Source organism: Thunnus thynnus, chromosome 5, assembly GCF_963924715.1.
Source record: "Thunnus thynnus chromosome 5, fThuThy2.1, whole genome shotgun sequence".
Taxonomy (NCBI): Eukaryota; Metazoa; Chordata; class Actinopteri; order Scombriformes; family Scombridae; genus Thunnus; species Thunnus thynnus.
The window spans coordinates 35,774,633-35,799,930 of NC_089521.1; the positions used below are offsets into that span (position 1 = coordinate 35,774,633).

The 25,298-nt window shown below is 41.2% G+C and overlaps 1 protein-coding gene across 1 annotated transcript in view; it reads left to right on the top strand.

The window, feature by feature from the left end:
- Positions 1 to 21,211, top strand: part of lamb4 (laminin, beta 4) — a 38,265-nt gene extending 17,054 nt beyond the window's left edge. The window contains exons 10-35 of the mRNA XM_067591049.1: positions 315 to 503; positions 1,574 to 1,729; positions 2,432 to 2,535; positions 2,767 to 2,846; positions 3,185 to 3,389; positions 3,993 to 4,121; positions 4,197 to 4,385; positions 4,959 to 5,071; positions 5,380 to 5,491; positions 5,731 to 5,911; positions 6,099 to 6,242; positions 6,430 to 6,661; positions 10,246 to 10,403; positions 10,774 to 10,998; positions 11,146 to 11,363; positions 11,586 to 11,682; positions 11,798 to 12,167; positions 13,910 to 14,070; positions 14,610 to 14,812; positions 14,940 to 15,134; positions 17,617 to 17,761; positions 18,188 to 18,395; positions 18,743 to 18,878; positions 18,994 to 19,164; positions 19,390 to 19,543; positions 20,561 to 21,211. Of these exons, the coding sequence (XP_067447150.1) occupies positions 315 to 503; positions 1,574 to 1,729; positions 2,432 to 2,535; positions 2,767 to 2,846; positions 3,185 to 3,389; positions 3,993 to 4,121; positions 4,197 to 4,385; positions 4,959 to 5,071; positions 5,380 to 5,491; positions 5,731 to 5,911; positions 6,099 to 6,242; positions 6,430 to 6,661; positions 10,246 to 10,403; positions 10,774 to 10,998; positions 11,146 to 11,363; positions 11,586 to 11,682; positions 11,798 to 12,167; positions 13,910 to 14,070; positions 14,610 to 14,812; positions 14,940 to 15,134; positions 17,617 to 17,761; positions 18,188 to 18,395; positions 18,743 to 18,878; positions 18,994 to 19,164; positions 19,390 to 19,543; positions 20,561 to 20,700 (4,415 nt within the window). The 3' untranslated portion in view covers positions 20,701 to 21,211. The remainder of the gene's footprint in view (positions 1 to 314; positions 504 to 1,573; positions 1,730 to 2,431; positions 2,536 to 2,766; positions 2,847 to 3,184; positions 3,390 to 3,992; positions 4,122 to 4,196; positions 4,386 to 4,958; positions 5,072 to 5,379; positions 5,492 to 5,730; positions 5,912 to 6,098; positions 6,243 to 6,429; positions 6,662 to 10,245; positions 10,404 to 10,773; positions 10,999 to 11,145; positions 11,364 to 11,585; positions 11,683 to 11,797; positions 12,168 to 13,909; positions 14,071 to 14,609; positions 14,813 to 14,939; positions 15,135 to 17,616; positions 17,762 to 18,187; positions 18,396 to 18,742; positions 18,879 to 18,993; positions 19,165 to 19,389; positions 19,544 to 20,560) is intronic.
- The last annotated feature ends 4,087 nt before the right edge of the window (positions 21,212 to 25,298 follow it).

The following is a 25,298-nucleotide window of genomic DNA, read 5'->3' on the forward strand; positions in this document are numbered from 1 at the left end:
TTATCCGCTTCCGTTCACTTTATCTGCTTCCATTCACTTTACCCGCTTCCATTCACTTTACCTGCTTCCATTCACTTCACCCGCTTCCATTCACTTCACCTGTTTCCATTCACTTTACCCGCTTCCATTCACTTTACCTGCTTCCATTCACTTTATCCGCTTCCATTCACTTTACCCGCTTCAATTAACTTTATCCGCTTCCATTCACTTTACCCGCTTCAATTAACTTTATCCGCTTCCATTCACTTCACCCGCTTCCATTCACTTTATTGTTTTTGTGTGTGAACATGTCCGGATGTCTTCGTCCTCGTCAGGGTGTAACTGTCACGGTCACTCGGACTCGTGTCATTTCGACGCCGCTCGTTTCGAGGTGACGGGAGGCGTGAGTGGAGGCGTGTGTGACGACTGCCGCCATGACAGGGTGGGGCCTCAGTGTGAGCGATGTCGCCCTTTTCTGTACCAGGATCCTCAGAGAGCACCGGAAGACCCGCACTCCTGCATACGTACGCTTCAACTACTTTCATTCTTCTATTTCACCGCTATCAACACATTTCAGTTGTCGTTTTGTTTATTTTCAACTCAAAATAATTAAAGATTCCTGAATCCACGTGAAACGAGATCCACAGAGTGACCGAACATGTTTGCACAATAACTGATTCCAACAGTGAACATTGGCTCCTCTTCACTAGAAGGAAAGTTTATTTTAGTGTCATGATGTTATAATTTATCTCACAAGTTAAAACTTGTGTGTTTGTGCTGAGAACACACTTCATCTCCAGCTGACCTTTGTCATGTGACCCAACAAACACATGGATAACTTTCTCTAAAAGTATAATGTAGTCTGTGTTTCTGGATATGATACCAGACAGTCACTGTTTGTTTTTCTTGTAGCTTAATGTTGTTGTAGGACAGAAAGCTGAAGGGAAGTGAAACCTTTTAAGAGCAACAATCACAGTTCTGAATGAGAAACAAAAAATATTTAAAAGAAAAACCCATTTCTACAAACACAGCACTATCAAACTGACAAAATAAAACCAAATTAATAAATATATACATTATATATCTGCCATATATCCACAACTGTCACTCATCACATATGATTTCCCAGAACATCAGTTTATGCAAAAATGACCAGAAAAAACACAACTCAACATTTAAACTAAGATGACTCAAACACATTTTAAACTAAACAAATTAAAATTAGAACTCATCACCAACGAAACAAGCAGAGTCTAAATCAAACCATCCAGATGAAAGATTGCCTTTGAACAGGCACGTTACATATTACAGCATGCCAGAACAGTGTCCATGGATAAACACCGCCACCTGCTGCCAAAGCCAGAAATAGCAGCTGAAACCTTGGAAGTACATCAGAGTCAGCTGTGGATTACTGAAGCAGCAACATAACTGTAAATACAAACATCACCAAGTTCATCAACAACTTCCTGAACTCTTATAATCCTGATGGACTTTAGAGAAAGACTGAAGCGTTTATTTGTGTGTTAATATGAAAAGGGTCAGGGCTGACATGATGATGTAATGATGATGTAATAGTTGTGTTTCTGTGATTTAGCGTGTGATTGCGACCCGGCCGGCTCGCAAGGCGGCGGTCTATGTGACCCGCTGAACGGTCGATGTGTCTGTAAAGAAAACGTGGAGGGGCGACGCTGCGACCGCTGCAAACATGGCTTCTTCGGTCTGACGCAGGAAGACCCAGCTGGCTGTCAGAGTGAGAATTTAAACATACACATCATCACAAATGTGCTGAAATCAGCTCTTTATAAAGAAAGTTTCCTGTGACCCTGATGTTCATGTTTAATGTAATATAATTTATATCATATATAATTAAATGATCTATAAGTTTATATGTTGAAAATATGAGAGAATTTTGGGTAACATTTTATGTTAAGTCTTGCTGTTCAGCATTTATAATCAAGTATACAAACATTGATCAATGATTTATAACAAACTATTATAGTTTTAGCAAATATAAGGACATTTGAATTGATTGCTGCTGATAAATACTGAATGTTAATAAACACTTCTGAGTTATAGTTGGTGACTAATACATTAATAAACAGCTGACAGCTGTGATATTATTGATGATTATTAATACGTTATAAACATTTATTGACTCTTTATTGACTGGTTATTGATGATAATAGGACTTACAGTAAAGTTTTACTACAGCTTGAGATGCTTTGATTCTTCTTGTAGAAACAGTGAAGCTGTAAGTTTGTTAGATTTTGTTTGTTTGTCTGATTCTTAAAGTTTTTATTTTTATATGTATATTTATTTATTTATGACAGTAACAGCTCGACTATTCATCAGCTAAATGTCTCAATGAGAGATGACATATCGATGAGAGACACTTTTAGAATAAAAGATGATAAATAATGCAGGATTTCTTCTGTGTGTGTGTATTTTACAGTGTGCAGGTGTCATGTGTTGGGAAGTGTCGGGTCATGTGATCAGCTGACAGGAAGCTGTGAATGTGAGCGTCTGGCGAGCGGAGCACTGTGTGATCAATGTGTGGTAGGTTAACTGACACCTGGTGGCCTTTTTATTATCTGCTGCATGTTTGACTCATAACCACATCCACTGATTCAGAGGAAACAACAGAACAAACAAAAAACAAACATGAAATAAAATGTATGTATGGATAAATTTTCAGTCATGGAAAGTAGAAATAACAGATAAATAAACAAAGAGGCTGTACCAATGGTTAAATACCTGAAATAATGATAAGTGTGTGTGTGTGTTCAGGCAGGTTTCTGGGGTCTGGGAGACTCTGGGTTCAGGTGTTCACCCTGTGACTGTGATACTGGAGGAGCTCGCAGCATCACGTATGTTTTGTTCTTTAATCAATATATAAATGAAGAGGAACTGATAAAGGTCAAGTCAGTTTTACGTCTACAGAAAATTTTACAATCTGTCCAACATGTGACTCATTGATTTAAAAAAACTCCAGAAAATGACCCTTTAACATAAAAAACAAATCTGTACAGAACAAGAGAACTCACGGTAGAATCAATCATAAATATGATCAGCTTCTCTTCACAGCTGATTGGTGTAAACAGCAGATTGACATGAACTCACTTCCTGGTTTTTCTTTTATAGCTTCCTTGGTTTTCTGCAAGGAACCATGTGATGTCATCACTTTGCCTACTTCCTGTCTCCTAAGGTGTTCTTCACACGACGGGCAGTGTCACTGTTTACCCAACATGGTGGGCCGGCGCTGTGCTGACCCCGCCCCCGGGTACTTCCTGCCTCCGCTAGACTACTTCCTGTACGAGGCGGAGCTTGCCGCCCCGCTAGATGAAGAGAGCTCTTCTTCTACTCCTCCACCATATTCATATGCATATGATTCCTCCTCTTCTTCTTCTCTGGTGTGTAGCACTAATGAGTGTGTGTGTGTGTGTTTCATTATGAGTGTAACTGAAGTCCTGCAGCTGCCGTCAACAACAGAAAACATCATGTCATCATCTCTGTTTCTGTGTCACATGTTCATGTATTGAAGTCTGCAGCAGAGGAAACCAGAGAAAAGATGATGAGCTCAGACCAACATATCATCAGTGTGATCTTTTTAAAAGAAAGATTTTATCCAGGTTTCCAAATATATACAATCAACATCATAGAATTCCCTCAATACTAATGACAGAACAAAGTGAACAGATTTACCCCACAATATGTGGGTTTATGTGAAGTATTAATAAACATAAATAAATGTATCTCTATCGATTACACCTTCGTCCTTCATCCAGTGAGACTTCTACGGCCTGATCAGTCCTTTATTATCATGTCCATGTTTTTATGAATTTCAATCTAATATTTATAATTAATTAATAATTTAAACAGCTGTCTGTGGAGTTTACACTTCTGTGTGTTTCTCAGTCCATGTGGATTTACATGATAACATGGATGCGTGTTTCTCTCTGGTTTGTCCTTTAGCGTGTGTTTGACATGTTGTATGTTTGTGTGTGTATTCTCAGCTGAAACCATCTGTGCTGCCGGAGTGTGAACAGTATTACAGAGAGCAGGGCTATGACTTCAAGCTCTCCAATGGACGAATGGTTCTGGTCCGGAAGACTCGCCGTGCCCGCCGGAGGAGGCAGGTGCAGGTACGTTTGATTTCACCGTCAGTGATCGATGACCCAGTCAGATCATTCTCATCACTACGGACTTCCCTCCTGCAGCACAGCGGCATCCCACTGGAACCGGGTCATGCCTTGCAGATCATCCCTCGTCAGAGGACACCTGAACAGCCAATCACCTGGAGCGGCCTGGGATTGGTCAGAGTTCTAGATGGAGCAGGGCTGAGGTTCACTGTTGACAACCTTCCTTCCTCGATGGATTATCAGCTGGTGATCCGCTATGAGCCAGAGGTGAAGAGAACTGTTCTGGTTCTGGTTCTGACAGAATTAGCTGCTATGCTAACACAGAGCAGAGTAGTTCTTTTTAAATATATACTTTACTTTAAAGGATAATTTCACACTGAAAGCAAATATAGAAACATAGAAAACATTTTTACACCACTGCCAGGAATAATTAACACTGAATGCCACAGTTAAACAAACACATTCAAAATGGCAACTGGATATAAAACTTTATAAGAACTCCAACTGTTGACCAAATGATGATCTCACAAGTCCAGTAAAAATAAAACAAACATTATTGACATTAAAAATATAAAGTCTTTTTCTTATTTGTTTTACTCCTTTAACGTTTCATCTGGTTCATTCAGACACCAGCTTGTTGTTTATAAATAAGAGCCACTTATAAAAAATAGATTAACATGCAAATAAACCATTTTATTAATAATAATTATTAATATCATATATATTAGTATCATTGTTGATAATACAAACCTAGTTGACCTTTAAGATTATTCTTTGGCTGCTTTAATGTGGACTGTCATGTCTTCATGTATTATAACCTCAGCTGCTCTTGCTCTGCAGTCTCCGTCTGATTGGCTGGCATCAGTCAGCATCATCATGCTGTCACCTGGCGACGGTGGCTGCAGCAGTGACCCAACAGGAACTAAAACTCTGACTCTTCCCGGAAACTCCAGGTGAGACACCATCAGTAAACAGAAGAGTCTATTAACCTGCACAAAGGTCACATGGTTCAGGTGTCACGTACAGATGCTTTAAGTCTGAGGACCACCTGACGCTGCATCAACCACAGCACAACATGACATCATCCGGTAAGATGCTGCATTAGCCAATGAAACAGTGTCTTTCTACTGTTTCCCACTAGAACACCTGCAGGAGGCATTCTGGTCGTTTCATCAATAAGTGAACAGGAAACTATGTGGGTCATCTGACTCTTCATTGAAAGACTTGTGTATGTAGTTGTTTATTGTTTGTTTGTTTGCAGAGGAGGCGTTCTGGACTCTGCAGTGTGTCTGAACGCAGGCGGTCGGTACTTTGTGGACATCACCTTGAACAAACAGCCCGGACCTGAAGGCTCGCACATCCTGATCGACTCGGTGAGAACGTCTTCATTTGTTCAGTTGGAATTCATTCAGAGTGAATGATATTTCATTAAGCCACGCCCTCTGAAAGTGATCGATCAATCATAATTTAGCAAATGCAACATGTGGCAGCAGGTGTGCCAGTATCTGTTTAAGCGATGTACATGGAGTCAGAGAGGTCATTTTTATCTTTTCTAAATCCAAAAACACAAGAACAAAAGTGTAAGGATAGTTTACTTATTTTACTTTTTCAGATGGGTCTGATTCCCAACATAGAGTCCATCCGTGACTTCTGCTCCCAGAACGACCTGGACTCTTTCCGTCGCTTTCGCTGCGTTGGATTGGCTGTCGATCTTGGATCACAAGAGTCACCGCCGGAAGTCTGTGAGAGTCTTATCGGGAGCATGTCGGCACGGATCCACAACGGAGCCGTTGGTATGTATTTTAACACAGAAGGACAGGCCATGTGGAGGTGACTGAAGTGGACACAAAAACACTTTTATGCAACGTTATGTCCTCTTTAATATTTATTTTTTTCCCTTCATGGTTTTTGATGTTTTTTTTTAACTTCTTGTAGTGTTGTTCTCTGCTGCATGTTTATCTCTGTTTCATCTGTTGGCAGTTTGCAGGTGTAATGTCGTCGGCTCTCTTGGACCATCCTGCAGTAAACTGGGCGGGTTGTGTGAATGTAAACCCAACGTGATTGGTCGTTGCTGTGATACCTGTGCACCCCTGACTTTCGGTTTTGGACCCGACGGCTGCAAACGTGAGAAACTGTCACAATGTAGATCCAAAAATACTTTTGAAATACTGCAAGAAGAAGAAGAAGAAGAAGAAGAAGAAGAAGAAGAAGAAGGAAATCCTTCTGAACTGAGTTTAACTAAGAATGAAATGAAAATATGAAATATGAAAATCAGTCCATGATGATTTGTTCTCTGCTGTTTCATTTGCAGCATGTCAGTGTGACCCCAGTGGTTCAGTGTCGGAGCTGTGCGATCAGGTTACGGGTCAATGTGCGTGTCGCTTAGGGGTGACGGGTCGCCGCTGTGGCCGCTGCCAGACGGGATTCTGGGGTTTCCCACAATGTCGACCCTGTGAATGCAATGGATTGTCTGATGTCTGTGACGAACAGAGTGGAGAGTGTCGGAACTGCAGAGATCATGCAACCGGACCACACTGTGACAGGTCGTGTATATGAATATATTATATATATGTATATATATATATATATATGTATATATATATATATATATATATATGTGTGTGTGTGTGTATGTATATGTATGTATGTATGTAGAGATGTAAAACACTGGACCACACTGTGACAGGTTATATATATATATATTGTATAAATATACAGATGGGTGACAGATTAAAGTAAAACCTGGTCCAGGTCTGAGTGCTGAACCCCCTACAGTGAGGGGGTCTGGGGGCTCTGTTATGCTGGCATGGTTTGGGTCCACTTGTCCCCTTAGAGGGAAGGGTCACTGCTAATCAATACAAAGTAGTTGTGAGTGATCAGCTTTATCCTGTGATGAAACATGTCTATCCTGATGGGAGTGGTCTCTTCCAGGATGACAATGAATGGTTTGAGTATTAAATGATGTGAATCACATGTTATGACCTTCACAGTCACCAGATCACAACCCAGCTGACGTGTTAGACAGCGCTCTCCATCATCATCATCACAGCACCACATGAGGAAGATCTTTATGAACAATGATGTTCATCCCTCCAGAAGAGTTCAGAGACTGTAGAATCAATGACAAGGCTGAGGAATATTTATTTATTTATAATTAGGGATGCAGCAATACCACTTTTTCAGCCCAAGTAGCGGAACTTACATTTGGGTATTTACCAACAACGAGTACCAACAGGAGTAATTAATAATACTGACTTTGGGAACAGTTTTTGTTTTCATCAGATGTTTTTCACTTTCTGATTCAACATGATGCTGTTGCAGACATCTAAAATGTAACATTCAGTTTTGTGTTTTACTAAACTAACAGGGCCACCACATTTTGACAACACGTAATCTGCGACTCATTTAGTGTATTTCACCACCACACAACATTCAACTATAGCAGAACAACTGAAATGGTCATCATATGTTAGTGCTGTCTGTAAGGATTAATTGTTTTTTTTTAAAAAGTGAGAGGCAGGTCCTTTCTGATGAAAACAAGCTTCTCTTCATGATCAGCTGTGAGCCTGTTTCTGTTTTCATTTACGATATGTGACACTGAGCTAAACAGCCTTTCACTTTCCACACTACTGCATAGTGCTGAGGGGTATCTGCATGACATCTGGGCCAGAGTGGGAAACTGCACTTTGTTGAATGGCAGTACCTACTGGAGCACTACTCAGTGATGCTGTTGACTGCTCATCTGCCATCTCACACACACTGTCCTGGGCCTTTGCTCGGCTTTCTGGCTGGTTCAACCAGATCCTCCCGCTCGTCTGCCAGCATCACCTTCTCTTTGGCCTCTGTAGCGCTGTTGATGTTTGAGAAAAAAATATCTTTATATCTAAAACAGTGACAAGCTAGTATGTTGCCTTCAAAGTTAAATACTAAAAGGTTTTTTATATGGGGGGGGTGTTGCATTTATTAGACAGCGATAGTCTAGAGATGACAGGAAATGAGGAGAGAGAGAGATGGGAGATGACATGTAACAAAGGTAAACTACAGATGTTGCATTTATGTGGCATGCATCGGAGCACAAGCAAACAGAACTTTTCAGAATGCCCCAAGTCTGAAGCATATCATGAAATGCACATGCTATAACTTGGCTGGTATGTGGTCTCTGAAACTGCTTTGCTTGTAGAATGGCTCTGTAGGCGGTAAAATCTACATCAGTCCACTGCACAGTTAAACTGATGAAAGACACTGGGCAGACACTGCTACTCTAAAATGTCCTGAGGAAGAGCTTCTGTTATGTTTACCGGCCATAGGTTGTCTCTGGACATTATCTCTTGCTTCTCCAGCGTTTGCTGCAAAGTTGGTTGTTGCTGTTTCCTGCTGCTAGGATTAGTAAACCCTTTGAACTCTATGTTGTGTTGCTTCATTAGATGTTTGATCAAATTACTTGTGTTAAGGAGACATTTTTCACTCCTCCTGACAATTTAGTAGAGCACAGTTGGCGTCTCTCTCTCTCTGCTGTCTCACAATATCTCAAAATTACTGGCGATGCTTCTCCTCTGCCTACCTGCTCAAACAGGAGGTTAAAGTAACTTTGTCAGGAAATTTGTATCAGGTGCAATTGTATTGGAGCAGTTTTACAAGTACAACTATATGAGCACAGCACTGGACTGCTACCCGATACTTGTATATAAGAATATATATATTATTATTTTATATATATATATATATATATCAGTGGACCACACTGTGACAGGATATATAACTGTAAAAATATATATACAGTACATATAATAAATAACACTTTACTAGATAGTCAAAAATGCTTTACATGATCTAGAAATAAATTAGACTGAATGCTAACTAAGACAGCTCTAATTCTGAAGAGACAGTACAGATAACCCATTGTCACTTCTGACTTAAGCTTTAAGGTCTAACACAGTCAAGTAAACTTTATTTATATAGCACCAAATCACAACAGAAGTTATCTCAGGGCACATTTCACATAAAGCAGATCTAGACTGTACTCTTTATTTTACAGAGACCCAATATTCCCCCATTGACAGGTTTTCAGACACACCAGGAATAGACCCAAATGCACAACTCACAGACAGTTCAGGGTTTCCAAAAACCTGAGTCTTTACTGAGTTGGCAGGTTCAGTACACAAGCAGTCAGTCAGCAGAGGCAACCAAAACATAAAGGGCAAGGGAGCACACAGATGATATACACAAGGAAAGGGAGGGTAGTTAGACACAAGTGGATGACATTAGGGGATAATGATGATGACCGGAGCGGGAAACACACAAGGGCAGGAAGTGGATCTCAAACGAGAGGAGAAAAACAAGATATGTAGAATTGAAAGGGAAAAGCAAAAACATGATGAAACATATGCAGTATATAACTAAACTGAGCACACCCCTGTGCAATATCACTGAAATGTTAAATGATTCAAAATTATATTAGGTTTAAATTAAATAAGATTTGATCTTATTTGTAATTAAAAACAAGCAGGTTAGATAGACTCCATTGAAAACACCTCAATGCAACAACAGTGAGCATACCTGAGACTTCCAGTTCAGACTAACAGCCTGAACCAGGTTATAAAAGAACCTGTGAACACCACAGCTTTCTCAGTCTAATGCTACATGACTCCACATGGTGAGAAACCGCCTGAACAAGTAAGAAACCAGATTGTGAGACTTCATAAAGATGGGAGAGGGCACAAGATCATCAGTAGGCTGCTGAACATGAGCCCAAACACAGCTGCAGCAGTGGCGAGCAGGTACAGGAGGACTCATACTACCAAACAGAAGGTGCGAAACAGACAGGCAAGTGCTTCTGACTTGACACCAGGATTATCTGTGGAAACTGGTGTTTCAGTTATGCTGAGACAGTGTGAAGTCAACACTGCATGAAGTCAACCTCAACAGATGACGTCCAAGAAGAAAATGGAACAAAACTGCAAGATTAAACTTTGCCAAAGAACATGAATGATGAATACTGGCAGCACATTCTTTGTTCAGATGAGAATGAACAGAACTCGGATGTGAAGTATGATAGAAATTAAAATATATACAAGCAGAGTTCTGTAGATTTTCTGGTTCTGATGCCATACCTGCTTTACTGATGCAGGTGTGTGGAGGGTTACTATGGTAGCCCTGACTCCAGGCAGCCCTGTCAGCCATGCCTATGTCCAGACGTTCAGAGCAGCGGACGGTTCTTCGCCACTTCCTGCCACAACAACCCACAATCCCTCAGTCTCACCTGCAACTGCTGGGAGGGACACACAGGTAGGAGCTGACCTCTGTTTCTCACCTGTTTACCTGCCTCTTGTTACTCAGGTGATTTTCTGTTAGAGGTTCAGGTTCATGTCAGTACAGAAAACATCAATGTTGGACAAAACCAAAGGTCATTGACAGATTCAATCCCACAGATGTTTGTGTCAGACAGCAATCATCCTGTGAGTCAGTCTTCAGGTGTGTTCAGTTAGTGTGCTCAGAAGATTTGACATAAGAGGGAAGCAGAGTGTTTAGAGAATCAATACAACAATAAAAGACAAATATTAATTTGTTATTGTGCATAAACTTTTGTTACTTTTACTTTAAACGTGAACACAGTGAAAATGTTCCAATGGAAATTAAAACTGACCATGACTCTCAGGTCCAAACTGCAACAGATGCAGTCCTGGTTTCTATGGTGACCTGACAGTGCCGGGCATCCGCTGTGAGGAGTGTCCCTGCAACAACAACATTGACCCGGATGACCGAGACGCCTGTGACAGCGTGACGGGAGAGTGTCTGCACTGTCTCCACAACACAATGGGACCACGCTGCCAAAACTGCAAACCTGGTTACTATGGCAATGCCCTGGAGCAGGACTGCAAAGGTAAAGATGAGAATAATAACAATCATAACAATAATAATAACAGCAGCAATAGTCGGGGAAGGACACCTACAGAACCGCAAAGGTTCGGCCTGTATCCCAGGGTTTCATGTATTCATGTATTTAGTATACTTCTGATTGATTTCCCAGAGTGCTCCTGTGACCGGCGGGGGACAGAGGTGACTCAGTGTCCTCTGGGGAGTCCCTGCTTCTGTGATTGGAGGACTGGACAGTGTCCCTGCAGGACAGGCGTGATTGGCGTCCTCTGTGATGAGTGTGAGGACGGATACTGGAACCTGGACGGAGCGTCGGGCTGTCAGCCCTGCAGCTGTGATCCTGCTAACTCTCTCTCCAACATCTGCAACAAGGCAAGACGTCCACCAGTCACTGCACATGATGACACTGTCCTGTTCAAGTCAAAACAACCACGTGGTCCAGATCTTCATCATATTCACATTATATTTCTCTTTACATGCAAACACTTGTATTCTTTATGTATCTACCTCACACAACTGAACAGAAAGTGAAATGTGCAACTTTAAGTAATTACTAAAGGATGATAAAACTAAATAAAGCTGTGATGTGTCCAGGTGTCAGGACAGTGTCTTTGTCGTCCTGAGTTTGGAGGAAGACAGTGTGATGAATGTGGAGAAAATCATTTTGGGAACCCAGATGTGCAGTGCATGTGTGAGTGAAAACACAAATGCCTTGAACATTTTCTTTAACCCTTTCTGTGACAGAAGTCATTATTTGTCTGCTAGTTTTTCAACTGTTATTTAATTTCATCACATCTTGTTCTTAGCTTGTGACTGTAACATGGAGGGAACTGTGCGCCCGTCATGTGACCCTGAAACCGGCGAGTGCATGTGTCGGATTGGTGTCACTGGTATTTTCTGTGATGAGTGTGCTCCCGGCTATGACTCGAAGTTCCCAGCATGCGAGGAGTGCCACCCCTGCACCACCCTCTGGGCCGAAAACGTCACCGACGTCCAGCGTGCTGCCCAAAGGATGAGAACCTTCATTCCTCGCCACGGTGATGACTTGCAGCCTGGTTATAGTCACCACCAGCAACAGATGCTGGAGATGCATTCCAAGCTGGAAGGTCTCACCAACCTGACAGGACTTTCCCCGCAGAAGGTGGAGAAGGTGGAGAAACTATATCTGAAGATCAGGTATGTTCAGTTATCATCTGATGTGTATATCTGTGAGTTTACAACTTAACACAACAAACTGTCTGAGTGAATGAAAACACTGTCAGAGTGTCTACGTGGATCCATAGAGTGTTCATTTAACTTTTTGTTGGCACTTTTATACTATTATGGACTCAGGGGTGCCAGATTCATTTCAGAAGAGTGGGGGACAAAATCTCTGTCTGTTAAGGTCTTTTCATATTTTCCGCATCCAGCATCCACAGACGGCTGTGGACTTGGATGTAGACCGTGGACTTGCATGCGCACACGGTTCCATTCATTTTTCGGGGGACACAGATACACTCCACATGTTGAAGCGTGACAACTTTCCAGAGTTGTGCATATTACAAATTGCAGTGCAGTGTTTTTCGGATCAGCCTTTTAATGCAATAATCTGTTACTCCAACCAGACTGCTGGATCATATTTCATTGTCTCAGCGGCACTTTAAACAACACGGTTGCACCAATAGCCCCTAAATTGTTTTACACAGGACTGTTTTCAACGAAATCTTCAGTCAGACATGGGGGGGACCAAGTAGATATGGGGTTTTAGGCTTATCTTGGACTTTTAGCTACTTAGAATAAAAATGTCCTGACTGCTATGATGGAGCCTCAAATTCATCCATAAGGCTGCTTTATTACAAACACTTCTATCGTATAAACCTGAGTGTAACAGCTGACCTATTGATATACAGCCAATGGTGTAGATGTGTAGCAGAAAACCAGAACTTTAATTACTGTCAGATCATGACCGATTCAGTGCAAATGAAGAGACCACTGCTGAGCCATGTGAGTAAATGCACACATCGCTCTCTCACTTTAAGGACGTACTTATAGTTTCTGCTGCTGTGTGATGCTGCAGTCAGCTGTGACCCACAGCCAACTGTGGGCAACAAACAGAACATCAGTACTGATGTTTCTGCAACATCCCGGATTACATTCAGTCACATTAATAGCTGGAGCCTATTCTGATGGACATTTCAGTAGGTTATGTTATAGATGCAAAAAACATGAAAGTTGGTTTGTGATTGTCGACAATTTGAGGATTTTGTGCTCTCTGCAGTTTTCTATATGGATCAATCTGTGTGCTGAAATGTGGAGGAAAGCTTGAAACACTGGAAACTGATCCGCTTACTATAAAAAGTAATTTTACTGTCTGTACTACATCCACTGCTTGTATGTGCCTTGTTATGTGCAGCACCATATTTCTCCCCTGTCACTCCACTCTGTTACATTAAAACACCAGTTTTGAGGAGCAGAAATATGTGGTTAATGGTTTAATAATGTTTATTTCAGTTCCACTTTGCCTGTTCAGTAGTCTTTGTGTTAATTTTAGTTTCAGTCTGAAATTATTTATATGAGGATGTATTGCTGTGTGGAATAAGCTCACAGTGAAACTTTACTCTGTTTTTGTCCTGCTGGTACTCACATGAAAAAGATCTTCTACATGGACAAGAATTCATGAGTGAAGCCAGATATCAGTCACTGAAAGATGACACTTGTTGATTCTGATGACAGATTTTGAGTTTATTGTGATGAAAATAAAATATTTTTTATAAACTGTTGGATGACTGAAGTCTGAAATCGTGTCTTATGTTTGGTCAATTTCTGCTCCGTCAGTACCTCTAATGATAGAAACAGAAAGAGGTGCATCATTGTTACGCTGCTGAATGAACCTGTTTTCTTTTTGTAAAAAGTTCAACTCTGCATTTTCTTCCTCACAGGAAGCTGAAAGATGGTATCGACCCCAACATGATCCTGATCAACCCGTCTTCCCTCCTCAACTCTGACATTGACAACATTCAACATGAGTTCAAGAAGCTGCTGAACAACCTGAAGCAGAAACTCACGGAGCAGCCGGATGACGATGATGAAGACCTGGAGGGTACAGAAATGTTGTTCTTAAATATCTTAACTTAACATTTCAATATTTCCATAGCTGGAGTCTCAGCTATATCAAAGATGATCAAATAATGGGAAGCAAAACTTTGTCAATATGGCTGATTGTTTGTAGAATGAATTACCAAACAGTAAATTTAATTTCTTAAAAATCAAATCTGTAGCATCATTTGGGAGGTGAAAGTGTCTGAATGAGGGTTAGTAATTAAGGGTTGAGTAATCAGTGGGCGCTATAGAGCCAATGTGCCAAGCTCAAGCCCAATCACTACAGAACTTTACAATTTTTGTGAGTTCTGATATGTTTGCCAATTTTTCAAGCATCCCAAGTCCTTCATAAATGCAATGGCGTACTAGAATAATCATCTCTACAAAAACAGTAGGTTCCTCACACTTCTTTCATGCTCAGGCTTTAATAATAATGTAAGTATGATGAACATGTTGTATATCTGTATATATCTATATACTGCTGCTGCATTAGCTCCACTTCTTCTTCTTTTGTTCATGTGGAAACTCTGTGATGTGTAGAAATATTGGATGAGATCCAGAAGCTTCATAAAGCCTTCCTGTCTGACGAGAAGAGAGTGAAGAACGCTAACAAAGCTCTGGAGGACTCCATGGACACCAGACAGGAAGTCAAACACAAACTGAGCACGTGTAGCAGCAGAGGAGACCTGTCGCCACTGGAGAAGACGGTCAAAGCGCTAAGCGTGGTCAACCTTAACCGCAAGGTGAGTTTACACCTGCAGTCACGTGACCTCGATTTACAAACTTTCCTCCAGCAGGAGAATCTCTGACTGTCATGTGACATCAACCCGAAGGCTGTTTGTTACTGTCTGTTGTTGTGGTCTGATACAGATCTGTGGAGGACCAGGACTGGAGGACTGTTCAGGATGTGGTGGCGCTCTATGTGGTCTTCTGGGAAACAGGAAGTGTGGAGGTCCAAACTGTGATGGCGTTGTTCCTTTGAGTGTAAAAGCTTCAGAGACAGCAGAGAAAGTGAAGGACAAACTCATCACACTCCCTGGCAGACTGCAGGAGTCCAAGAACAAGGCAGGTTCATACTGGGGACACTGGGAGCACGGGGACCAATGGGAGTAGTGTGGTTTGTACTGGGAGCACTGCTGTTTGTACTGAAAGTAGTGGGAGCACTGGGAGCAGTGCTATTTGTACTGAAAGTAGTGGGAGCACTGGGAGCAGCCCCTGTCATGTGTTTTCAATCAGACAATCCAGATGAAGAGGCTTTTAATTTGAAGGGTCAGACCAGAGCAACTACATTATTCTGAATAGCTTAACCTGAAGTGAAGCTCCGCCTTCTGTATGATGTCATATTGCACTTTATGATGATACTGCTATCCATGAACACATGAGGACTGATACTGACTCTATGAACACATGAGGACTGATACTGACTCTATGAACACATGAGCAGGACTGATACTGTCACGTGGCAGCTAAGCAGGTGAACCCAAGTGTGAACACAGACAGGCCAGAGACAGGGTTGGAACGGTAGGGCAAAGTTAGCCAGGTGAGATGCAGGGAATGATTCACAGCAGAGCCAGCCAGAGATCCAGAAGGTGAAGGATGGAGCTTAGTGGGTCTGGGTTAGGAGAATGGAGCAGACAAGAGTTCAGGACACAGGGGCTGAAGGGCTGAACAGATGGACCTGCAGGGAAGAGAGAATAAGGTTCAGACTGTGTACAAGCAACAGGTAACTAGCAAATAAGCTGATGGAGCAGAGGCTAAAATCTGGCAGAGTGGATGTGGCAGAGCTGGGAATATATAGGCAGGATTGATTACAGGATGAGGTGCAGCTGGTGATGCTCTGCTCTGACTCCAGCACACCTATCTCCACTCGGACAATCACACACACACACACACACACACACACACACACACACACACACACACACACACACACACACACACACAGGCAGAAGAGGGAGAGAGCCGCTGGAGGAGTGACAATTAGAAAGACAGAGGCTGCATCTCAAGTCTCTTAAATTGCATCCATGTTTCCCTCGCTGGCGTCTTCGTCCCTCCCACCGAGGATGCAGGAGAGACGCAAGGAAACCAAGCAAGGAGAGGAAACAGGAAATGTGTTTTAAGAGACATGAGACGTCTGTTTCTGATGACGGCAACAGCTGATCACAGCTGGATCAGCTGATCACAGCTGGATCAGCTGTCAGTCAGCTGTAGAAACTTCTGATGGAGTTTGTGTCTGTGCACGTGTGCACTGTGTTAACACTAATAAAGGTTCACAGTTATCACTGCAGCAGCTGTTTCCTCTCTGCAGCCTGTTTCCTGTTTAACAAACATAAATAAAAACCTGCATTCTGTATTTATACTGTGTCCTGCTCAGACACACAGGAACCATTTCTACTGGCAGAATGCGTTTATACTATTTATTGATTATTTGTATCTGTATCTGTTGATAATCCTGATAGTGAATTCATCATTCAATAACCCAGAATATGATCAGAGTGTCTCCTGAACACTGGGAAATATGTATTTGGTTAAATGTTTCAGGGAAAATGGAAATGATGTAACTCATATCAAACCCGACGTTCAGGAAGTTTCAGCCTCACATGTGACTGAATGTAAATGACGATAAATGATGTAAAATATAAATGTGTTGAACTGTTATTATGGATCAAATTAAAGTCAGGAAGAGTCTGTCTGTCAGCAAGAAACAGTTTAATGGAGGAAATAACATCATGAAAAGAAAAACCTTTCTAATACATGAAGAAAGTTGTTTTTGGTTCTTTTATTGATCAGACCGACAATTAACTGATTTTAACTATATGATGAATCAGAAAACAAATAAAGCATAAAACTCGGGAGTGAACCACATATTTAATCTGTAATCTGTCACTTCGGTGTGAAACTGCAGTGATGTATCAGATCAGTCTGATCAGCTGCAGCGTCCAATCAATAACTGATATCCAATAAGGGGGCGTGTCGGCTGGTAAAAGACTTCCTGCGAGGCTGCTCTCATGTTTCCTCCTCGCTCCTCAAAGATCTCTCCTCGCTCCTCGCTCCTCGGAGCAGAATAAGAGACTTGGGACGCTCATCTAAATGGCGCATCAGGAACAACTTCCAGTTCAGGCGAGGAGACATAAAATAAGAGACGTGAGACGTTCCCACAGAATTAGATGTGGAGGGAGTGTAACAGATACTGACTATGAACACATTAACAGACTGATACTATCTATGAACAGATGAACAAGATAGAAGTCGTTTACCTGGATGACATGTTGCAGCTCTTTGCAGTGGCTCTTTCTGATTCTGCTTTTCCTTCCTGTAGTATTTAAAACTGATCCAGTGACTAAACAGCACTGGATCAGTTTATCTTCTTATGTAGACCATTAACAAATTTCCACTCAGCATGATGTCCACGGCTGTTAAGCTGCAGTGTAAACACATTTCATGGGTCAGAGCTACTGGATAAACACTCATATACACAGAAAACACTGAGACTCTTCACTGCCTCCCTGTAAAATAAGTGATATTGTTACTGTTTCTTCTCTTTCAGATCAATGATGCCCAACAGGTGGCTCAGGACACTAAAGCCCTGACCAAAGACCTCCAGGACCAGATCCACAACAACATGGACACCTTCGAGAGAGAAAAGAACAAAAGCAAGGAGCTCATCCAGCGTGTCAAAGACTACCTACTGGGTCAGTGTTCAATATCAATCGATCAATATCAGTGATCAATGTGGTCTCTGAGTGCAGTGTTAGTCCTGAAGATAAAGAAGAAGCTGAATGAGAGTGAAGGACGGATCAGTAACTGAGACAAGAAACATTCATTCATTCACTGTTTTTACAGGAAACCGTCTTTGTCCTCACCTGCAGCTGTTCAGATGTTTACTGACAGGTCACAACTTAACTATTCTGGTTTTATGTCAGCTGGTGCTGCTGATTCACCCTAACCCAGGAGACATAAACAAGCGCATTTTCATGTACTGCTCACAAGGACTTATTGTACATTAAACTCTACATAACACACCCGTTGAGATGACGGAACACAGGTCATGTAAAACAGTTTTATACTGATTCTGATACAACTGAAACCTGGTTATTGATCATGTTGTGTCCCGACAGATGAGATGGTTCCTCCAGAGGACATCGAGAAAATGGCCCGAGCAGTGCTGGACATCCAGCTGCCACGATCACCTGATGAGATCCTGTCCATGATCAAAAACATCAACCAGATGCTGTCCAGTGCCACCAACTTCCAGGAGGACCTGAAGAACTTGGAGGAGCACACCAAGACTGCCCAGGACCTTCTACAGAAAGCTCGGGAGCTCAAGTTAGTGTCTGAAAATATGAAATAACCATTAGATCTCTGAAAAAAACATTTGTGTAAAACACAAAACTTTAACTGAAACACGAACCTTTAACTAAAACATAAAACTTTTGAAGTAAAACACAGAACTTTAGAACATTAACCCTAAAGTAGCTTTGTGAAAACACTTAACCTTAACCCTTTCCCCTAATCCTAACCATAACACATTAGCTGGTTTATTTGACCTCCTGACTTTCCTCTGAAGTGATGGACTCGGTGAGTCTGTGAGTGTAATGTCTGGAGCACAGTCCTGCTTCCTGGTGGAGAAATCTTAGTATGTTGAATCTGTGTTGTTACATTTTGTTGTTTAGGGAACAGACAAAGGACATTGATATGACAAAGATCAGCAGAGACATTTATGAAGCAGAGGAAGCTCAGGATAAAGCAAATGATGACCTGGAGACGGCCAGCCGAGACAGTGACACGGCCAAAGACCGAATGCGAAAAGTAAAGATTGTTAAATATCTTCAATATTTGAAATATATATCAATTATTATTTTTAAATGCATTTATGTCCTCAGATTACAGACAAACTGGATGTGAAACACATCTGTGTTTTCAGATTACAGACAAACTGGACAACGTCGAATCGAAGCTGATGAGTCGTCGACCTGAAGAGCTGCTAGATGACATCGATGCCCTTAAGAGGAAAACTGAACAGAACAGAGAGCAAGCCAGAGAGGCCCGAGAGGCTGCAGACTCAGCTACAGACAGCAGTACAGACGCACAGACGGTAAGACTACAGATGCATGGACAGTAACAGACAGGAAGTACTATAGTGTAGTTCGAACACTTGGAGTGATTAAAGTGTCTGTCAGCAGTTTAAGTCAGCAGCAGTTACTCATGAGTTACTTTAGTTTCACCTGTAATAACCTGCAGTATTGTTGCTATGGTTACCACAGTCCCCTGCCAGCCAATCAGAAATGTCCTTGTGATGCTCTGACTGTCTCTCTAACAGGAGCTGGATGATGTGAGGAAGCTGTTTGAGATTTTAAAGCAGAAAAACAAGAACCAGACAGTTCAAGACGAAGCTGGAAAACGGCTGAAGAGCATCGTGGATGAGGCAGAAATGCTGAAGAGACAAGTGGAAGACAAACTGCGACGCATACAAGGTAGTATTTTTATCATAAGTACTTTAACTATTATTAGTTTTTCTATTGTTACTTTTTAATATAAATACTTTAATCATTGTTACTTTTATTGTAAAGACCTTCATTATCATTACTTTCTCTTCCTTTTTTAAATGAGGTCAAAACAGAAATATTATTGATTGGCCCAAAACTTAAAAGGGACTCTTCAGAATGAGATACCTAGCGAACAAATTAAATCATACGTTACTAACCTGGGTGTGATTTTAGACTCTGAATTAAATTTTAATTCAAACATAAATTCTAAAAAATCACCTCAGGAATTTTGCAAGAGTTCGATCATCTTAATAAAAAAAGATGCAGAAAAAATCATTCACGCATTTGTCTCTAGTCAAATTGACTACTGTAATGCACTTTTTACTGGACTCTCCAAAAAATCAGTAAAACCACTACAATGCACTCAGAACTCAGTTGCCAGGCTCTGAACCAGAACCAGGAGTGAGCTCATTACACTGATTTCAGCTACTCTGCACTAGATGCCAGTTACTTTTAGTTTTTTTGACTTTAAAATTCTTTTAAAGGTTTATAAAGCAGTAAATGGTTCAGCTCCAGCCTATAATGCAGAGCTACCATAACCACATTTCCCAGCCCAGAGGTCCTGTGATACCCCGCTGCTGCTTCCACAGAATTGCACACATAAAAACATGAAGGACGCTTTATGCACCTGAAATCTGGAACATCTTACCTGTAGAAATGAAAGAGGCAACCTCAGTGAAGTAAAAACTTATCTATACAGACTTACCTTTGATTAACTTCCTCCCCAGCATCTACCAATGTATTTTTATTGCACTTTTGCATCTAATTTTTCATGTATTTAATGCTTTTCTTTCTTATTTGTAATGTTTTTCTTTTGTGTTGTACAGCCCCTTGAGTTACAACTACTGTATGAAAAGTGCTATACAAATAAACTTAGTATCAGCAGTAGTAGTACAGTAGTAGTATATGCAGTGGTAGTAAAGTATCAATGTTCTGTGTTGTCAGATGTGGAGAAGAAGATCCAGCAGCTGATCAACAGTAAACAGCAGAAAGCTGATGAAGTCACCCGTTTGTTAGAAGAAGTGGATTCTCTTCGCCGGGAAATTGCCAAACGAGCTGAAGGATACATCAGCTGCTCATCCTGAGTACTACATCTCCTAGATACTACACCTAAATACAACACCCACTAAATGCTACAGCATTTTTAGGATTGAAATCATCTGTAATTTGCATCAGACACTCAATCATCATGTGGCCTATTTGAGGACCCGACCCTCACATTTGAAACCTTAAACACTATTAAATACTTAGAATCCATCTGTATTTTTATTAATGTTTCAGGAGTTTTGCTGTCATTTCCAGGGTGATGTTTCATATTTTGTTTAACCACATGCTCATGTAAATTAAATGTTTGTTTATTTCTCACTTTTGTTTTTATCTCTCAAACATTTAAAACACAGATCTGAACTTTCAGAGAATTTATGTATTCATACTTTTTTTTTTCTTTTACATGGTGTGTTTTCCCAAACCATAAAAATATTTTACTTTTCAACTACAGCATATTAAATGATATGTGAAAAATGTTTCTACATCATCGGACCATCATTATAATATCTGAAATATATGTGATAATAAATCTTAAGGGGTGAGCTGTGACCAGTCCTGTATATGTGTGTTTAGGATGGAAGCTGGTTTTGTAGAGCAAGAATGTCTGTCTCTTCGAAGAATAGTTTAATGTCCAGTTTGTGAGTTTATGTGAAGTTTAGTCCTTTGCATGGAGTGTTGTCCAGAAAACATACTGATCTGTCAATGGGGATACATTTTAGCTGGATAGATGGGTTGTGGTGCTATTTTTCCCCAATAACAGTACCCTTGGTCTGCAGTAAAATATCACCTTTGAATTCGAAGTCACTCCTGGTAAGAGTTATTTCTAGGAATTGTGGTAATTTCTTATGTCAGTATCCATGGGGAATAGGATGACATTCACAAGGATATGCAGCTGTTTGATTTTCTCCACAAATTCATAAGTATCCTTGATATAGTTGGTGTGTCTGACAGAGAGAGGATTCAGATATCGGTTGAGAACTCTGCTGTAAAATAAGTCTCGCTGTAATGGTCAGACTATAGGTCTCTCAGGGGGAATTTTGTGCGATTTACTCCACTTAATGGGGTCTCTGTGTATCTTTGGCAGGATATAAAATGGCTGTAACCTCGGCTCAGAGCTGCTCAACACATGTGCCTTCCGTTTGGCATTAATACATTTTTTGTTGTACAGGGATTGGACAACTTTTTCCACTATGGATATAATGATAAAAACTCCATTGGGACCTCCTCCAAATCAGTTATTTTTAATAGCTTTTTTCTGAAGGTGTATTGACTTGGAACCAATTTGTGTGTGCCCATTATTGAGTGTTCCACATCTAACTGTACCAACCACTACTCTGTGTGACCAATGGAAGTGGGAGAGTGTTGTGTGGTGTGTGTATTGTGTGTGTGTCTGGTGTGGTGTTTGTGTGGTGTGGTGTGTGTCTGGTGTGGCGTGATGTGGTGTGCTGGGTTAGGAATTTAAGGCTATCTCGATGAATCCCCCTGCTTTGTCCATCAACTGGGAAGTTGAAGTGTGGAGCCAAAGGTAATGTACTGGCCACTGCATGTCATCAGCAGCCCTCAACTCCACTATCCACTGTTTTGATTGTGTCATATATTTCCTATCTGGGGTCATTATGCAGGCTGACTTGGAGTCCTTCTTTTTGTGGATGGGTTATTGAATTGTTAGATGTTCAGGAAGTCTTTAAGTTTGAGAGCAGAGTTCTAAGAGGTAATTGAAGCTTGTTGTTTTTGTCTCTGTAGAATTTGTTTTAAGGGTTGATTTTTAGGATTTTTTTATAGGACACATCATTAGTAGTGGACCCCAGGGTCATCTGCTGTTTTGGCCATTATTGCTAGACACTCTTACTCGAGAGGGTTAGGGTTGGGGTTGGGGTTGGGTTAGGGTAGGGTTAGGGAGTTAGGGTTGGGGTTAGGGGTTAGGGTCAGGGTTAGGGTTAGGGTTAGGTTAGGTTAGGTTAGGGTTAGGGTTAAGGGTTAGGGTTAGGGTTGGGGTTAAGGGTTAGGGTTAGGGTTGGGTTAGGGTAGGGTTAGGGAGTTAGGGTTGGGGTTAGGGTTAGGTTAGGTTAGGTTAGGGTAAGGGTTAGGGTTAGGGTTGGGGTTAAGGGTTAGGGTTAGGGTTAAGGGTTAGGGTTGGGGTTAAGGGTTAGGGTTAGGGTAGGAATGGGGGTAAAACGGGGTTTGTCTCACTGGACAAAACGGGACAAACGTGAATAACTTTTGATAGGGAGGTCATAGAGACTTGGAACTAAGCTCCATCCCCACTAATTCAGGAACGGCCTTTCCAACAGTGCCACCCACGAGCATGTGCGAGCTTCCGGTCCTGAGATACGTCACTTCTGGTTTTTGAAATGGCTGTATCTCAGCAACAGAAGGTCGTAGAGACATGGGTCCAAGACTGGCACGTTCAGAGCCCCCAAATTAGGTCTGATGCCACCCACTCTCGAGTCTCTATGACTTTTGGTTCCCGAGTTATAGAGCAAAATGTCCTCCCCATTGGAAATGAATGGGATGAAAATTTCACCGTGTGGAGGCCGAAATCGAGCACGCAGAAAGTATTTAGGAGCACGTTTCAGGTCATTTGGAGTCTATTCGTACCACCCATGGAGTGACTTTTCGAAAAATCCTGACACCCATGAGAGATGAGGTAGGCGTTAAGGAACAAGAGGTAGGTAAGTATTTTGAAGGTAAGTCGTGGACTGTTTGGTCTGGCCTGTGTTTGTGTTTGTGTGTGTGTGTGTGTGTGTGTGTTTGTGTGTGTGAGTGTGTGTTTGTGTGTGTGTGTGTGTGTGTGAGTGTTTGTGTGTGTGTGAGTGTGTGTCAGTGTGTGTTTGTGAGTGTGTTTGTGTGTGAGTGTGTATGTGTGTGTGTGTGTTTGTGTGTGTGTGTGTGTCTGTGTGTTTGTGTGTGTGTGTGTGTGTGAGAGTGTGTGTGTGTGTGAGAGTGTGTGTGTGTGTGTGTTTGTGTGTGTGTGTGTGTCTGTGTGTTTGTGTGTGTGAATCACATGATTTACATGTGTTTCCTGTGTATTTTCTTAGTATACAGAAATATATAAAGTACCACAGAGCTTATAATGTGATACAGGAACAGATCAGTGCTGAATACTAGAAAGACTGAACACTAAAAACATTCACAGATCTAAAAGTGAAGGTTCACATCAGAAAGTATTAATGCATGTATCAAATACATGACTTACACACTCTCATCTATGTGCACGACATACAAAATATAGTCTACAAAGCTGACATGTTAACACTAGGGGTGCAACGGATCACAAAACTAACGGTTTGCATCGTATCGGATTTGAGTCACGGATCGGATCATTTTTTGGATCAGCAAAAAAAAGGGGGAGATAATAAAACTTTGTTTTCCATTTATTCTGTAACACTCTTACAGCACGAAACAGCAATGAACTTTTGCCCATGGTCTTAAATGAAAACATTCAAGACAAACAACATTTAAGATGTCCAATGCTTAAATAAAATAAAATAAAATATATGAAATATTCAATGCTCAGTTATTGCAATATGAGGCATGATACCTTCCTCTTTTAAATACAGTAGTGAATGAAACCGCCTCTGTCCACATCATCAAAACTTGATAACTTAGAAACATGAACACACGTCTCGTCCTGCAGCTTGTTGAACGAGCCACCAAATAAACATTCACCGCTAACGTCAGTTAGCAGCTAGATGCTAATTAGCTGCTCAGCTGCAGCACATCAAACAGCGTGTAAACACACCTACAGTCGTCACTTCGGACTCGTTAGATGCTGGTTGGATCGTTGCTCTTCAAAATTCCTGTTAGCGACACGCTGTCTGTCCATGCCTTGTACTTACAGCAGTTTGTTTACTTTGTCTTAAATGAGACATTAAATTTTGCAATTAATCCACAGTTCATATGCCTGCTGAAGCGTGGGGGAGCAGCCAGACCTCCTGCACTCATTCACTAATCACAAAAAATCAACAGGTGACTGAACAAACACTCCATTAAAAACAAGATCAATTCCACATGAATGAGTGAGTCCAGACAGCTCACTGTAACTTCAACAAGCAAACTACCCACAACACATTATATATATATATATCTCTGCTGCATTCTTGTTAAGGAGATAAATTCACACAACAGCCACACAGAGAGACATTTAACCATCAGAGATGAAATTAGCAACCAAAGAGACAGAGAGAGAGAAGCTGTATCTGACTCATGTTATCTGATGTCTTCTTTCTATCATGGAGATGAAGTATTCATGTTATAACATCCATTTGTGACTGTTGGTCATCTTATTTGTTAGTTAACAGAACTTTATGGCTGCTGGTTAACCAGTCTGATATCATTAGCAACAATGACAAACAAGCTAACTCTCTCAATTCTATTTTTACATTCTGTATTCTATATAAACCCTGTGCTTCAGAACAGGAAATCCATTGAGATGAAGGTACAAAGACTGTACATTCTGCTTTATGTGCATCTTTTTCTGAGGTTTGACTTAAACATTTAAAAAAACCACAAAACAAACAAAACCTGAGTGACAAATGTTAAATGTGAGGAGAGAGACCTGGCCGACACCTCTAACAAAATAATACAAATGAACAAAGAGGACACAGAAAGTCAAACTGTCTCAAGTTGCTTTGGA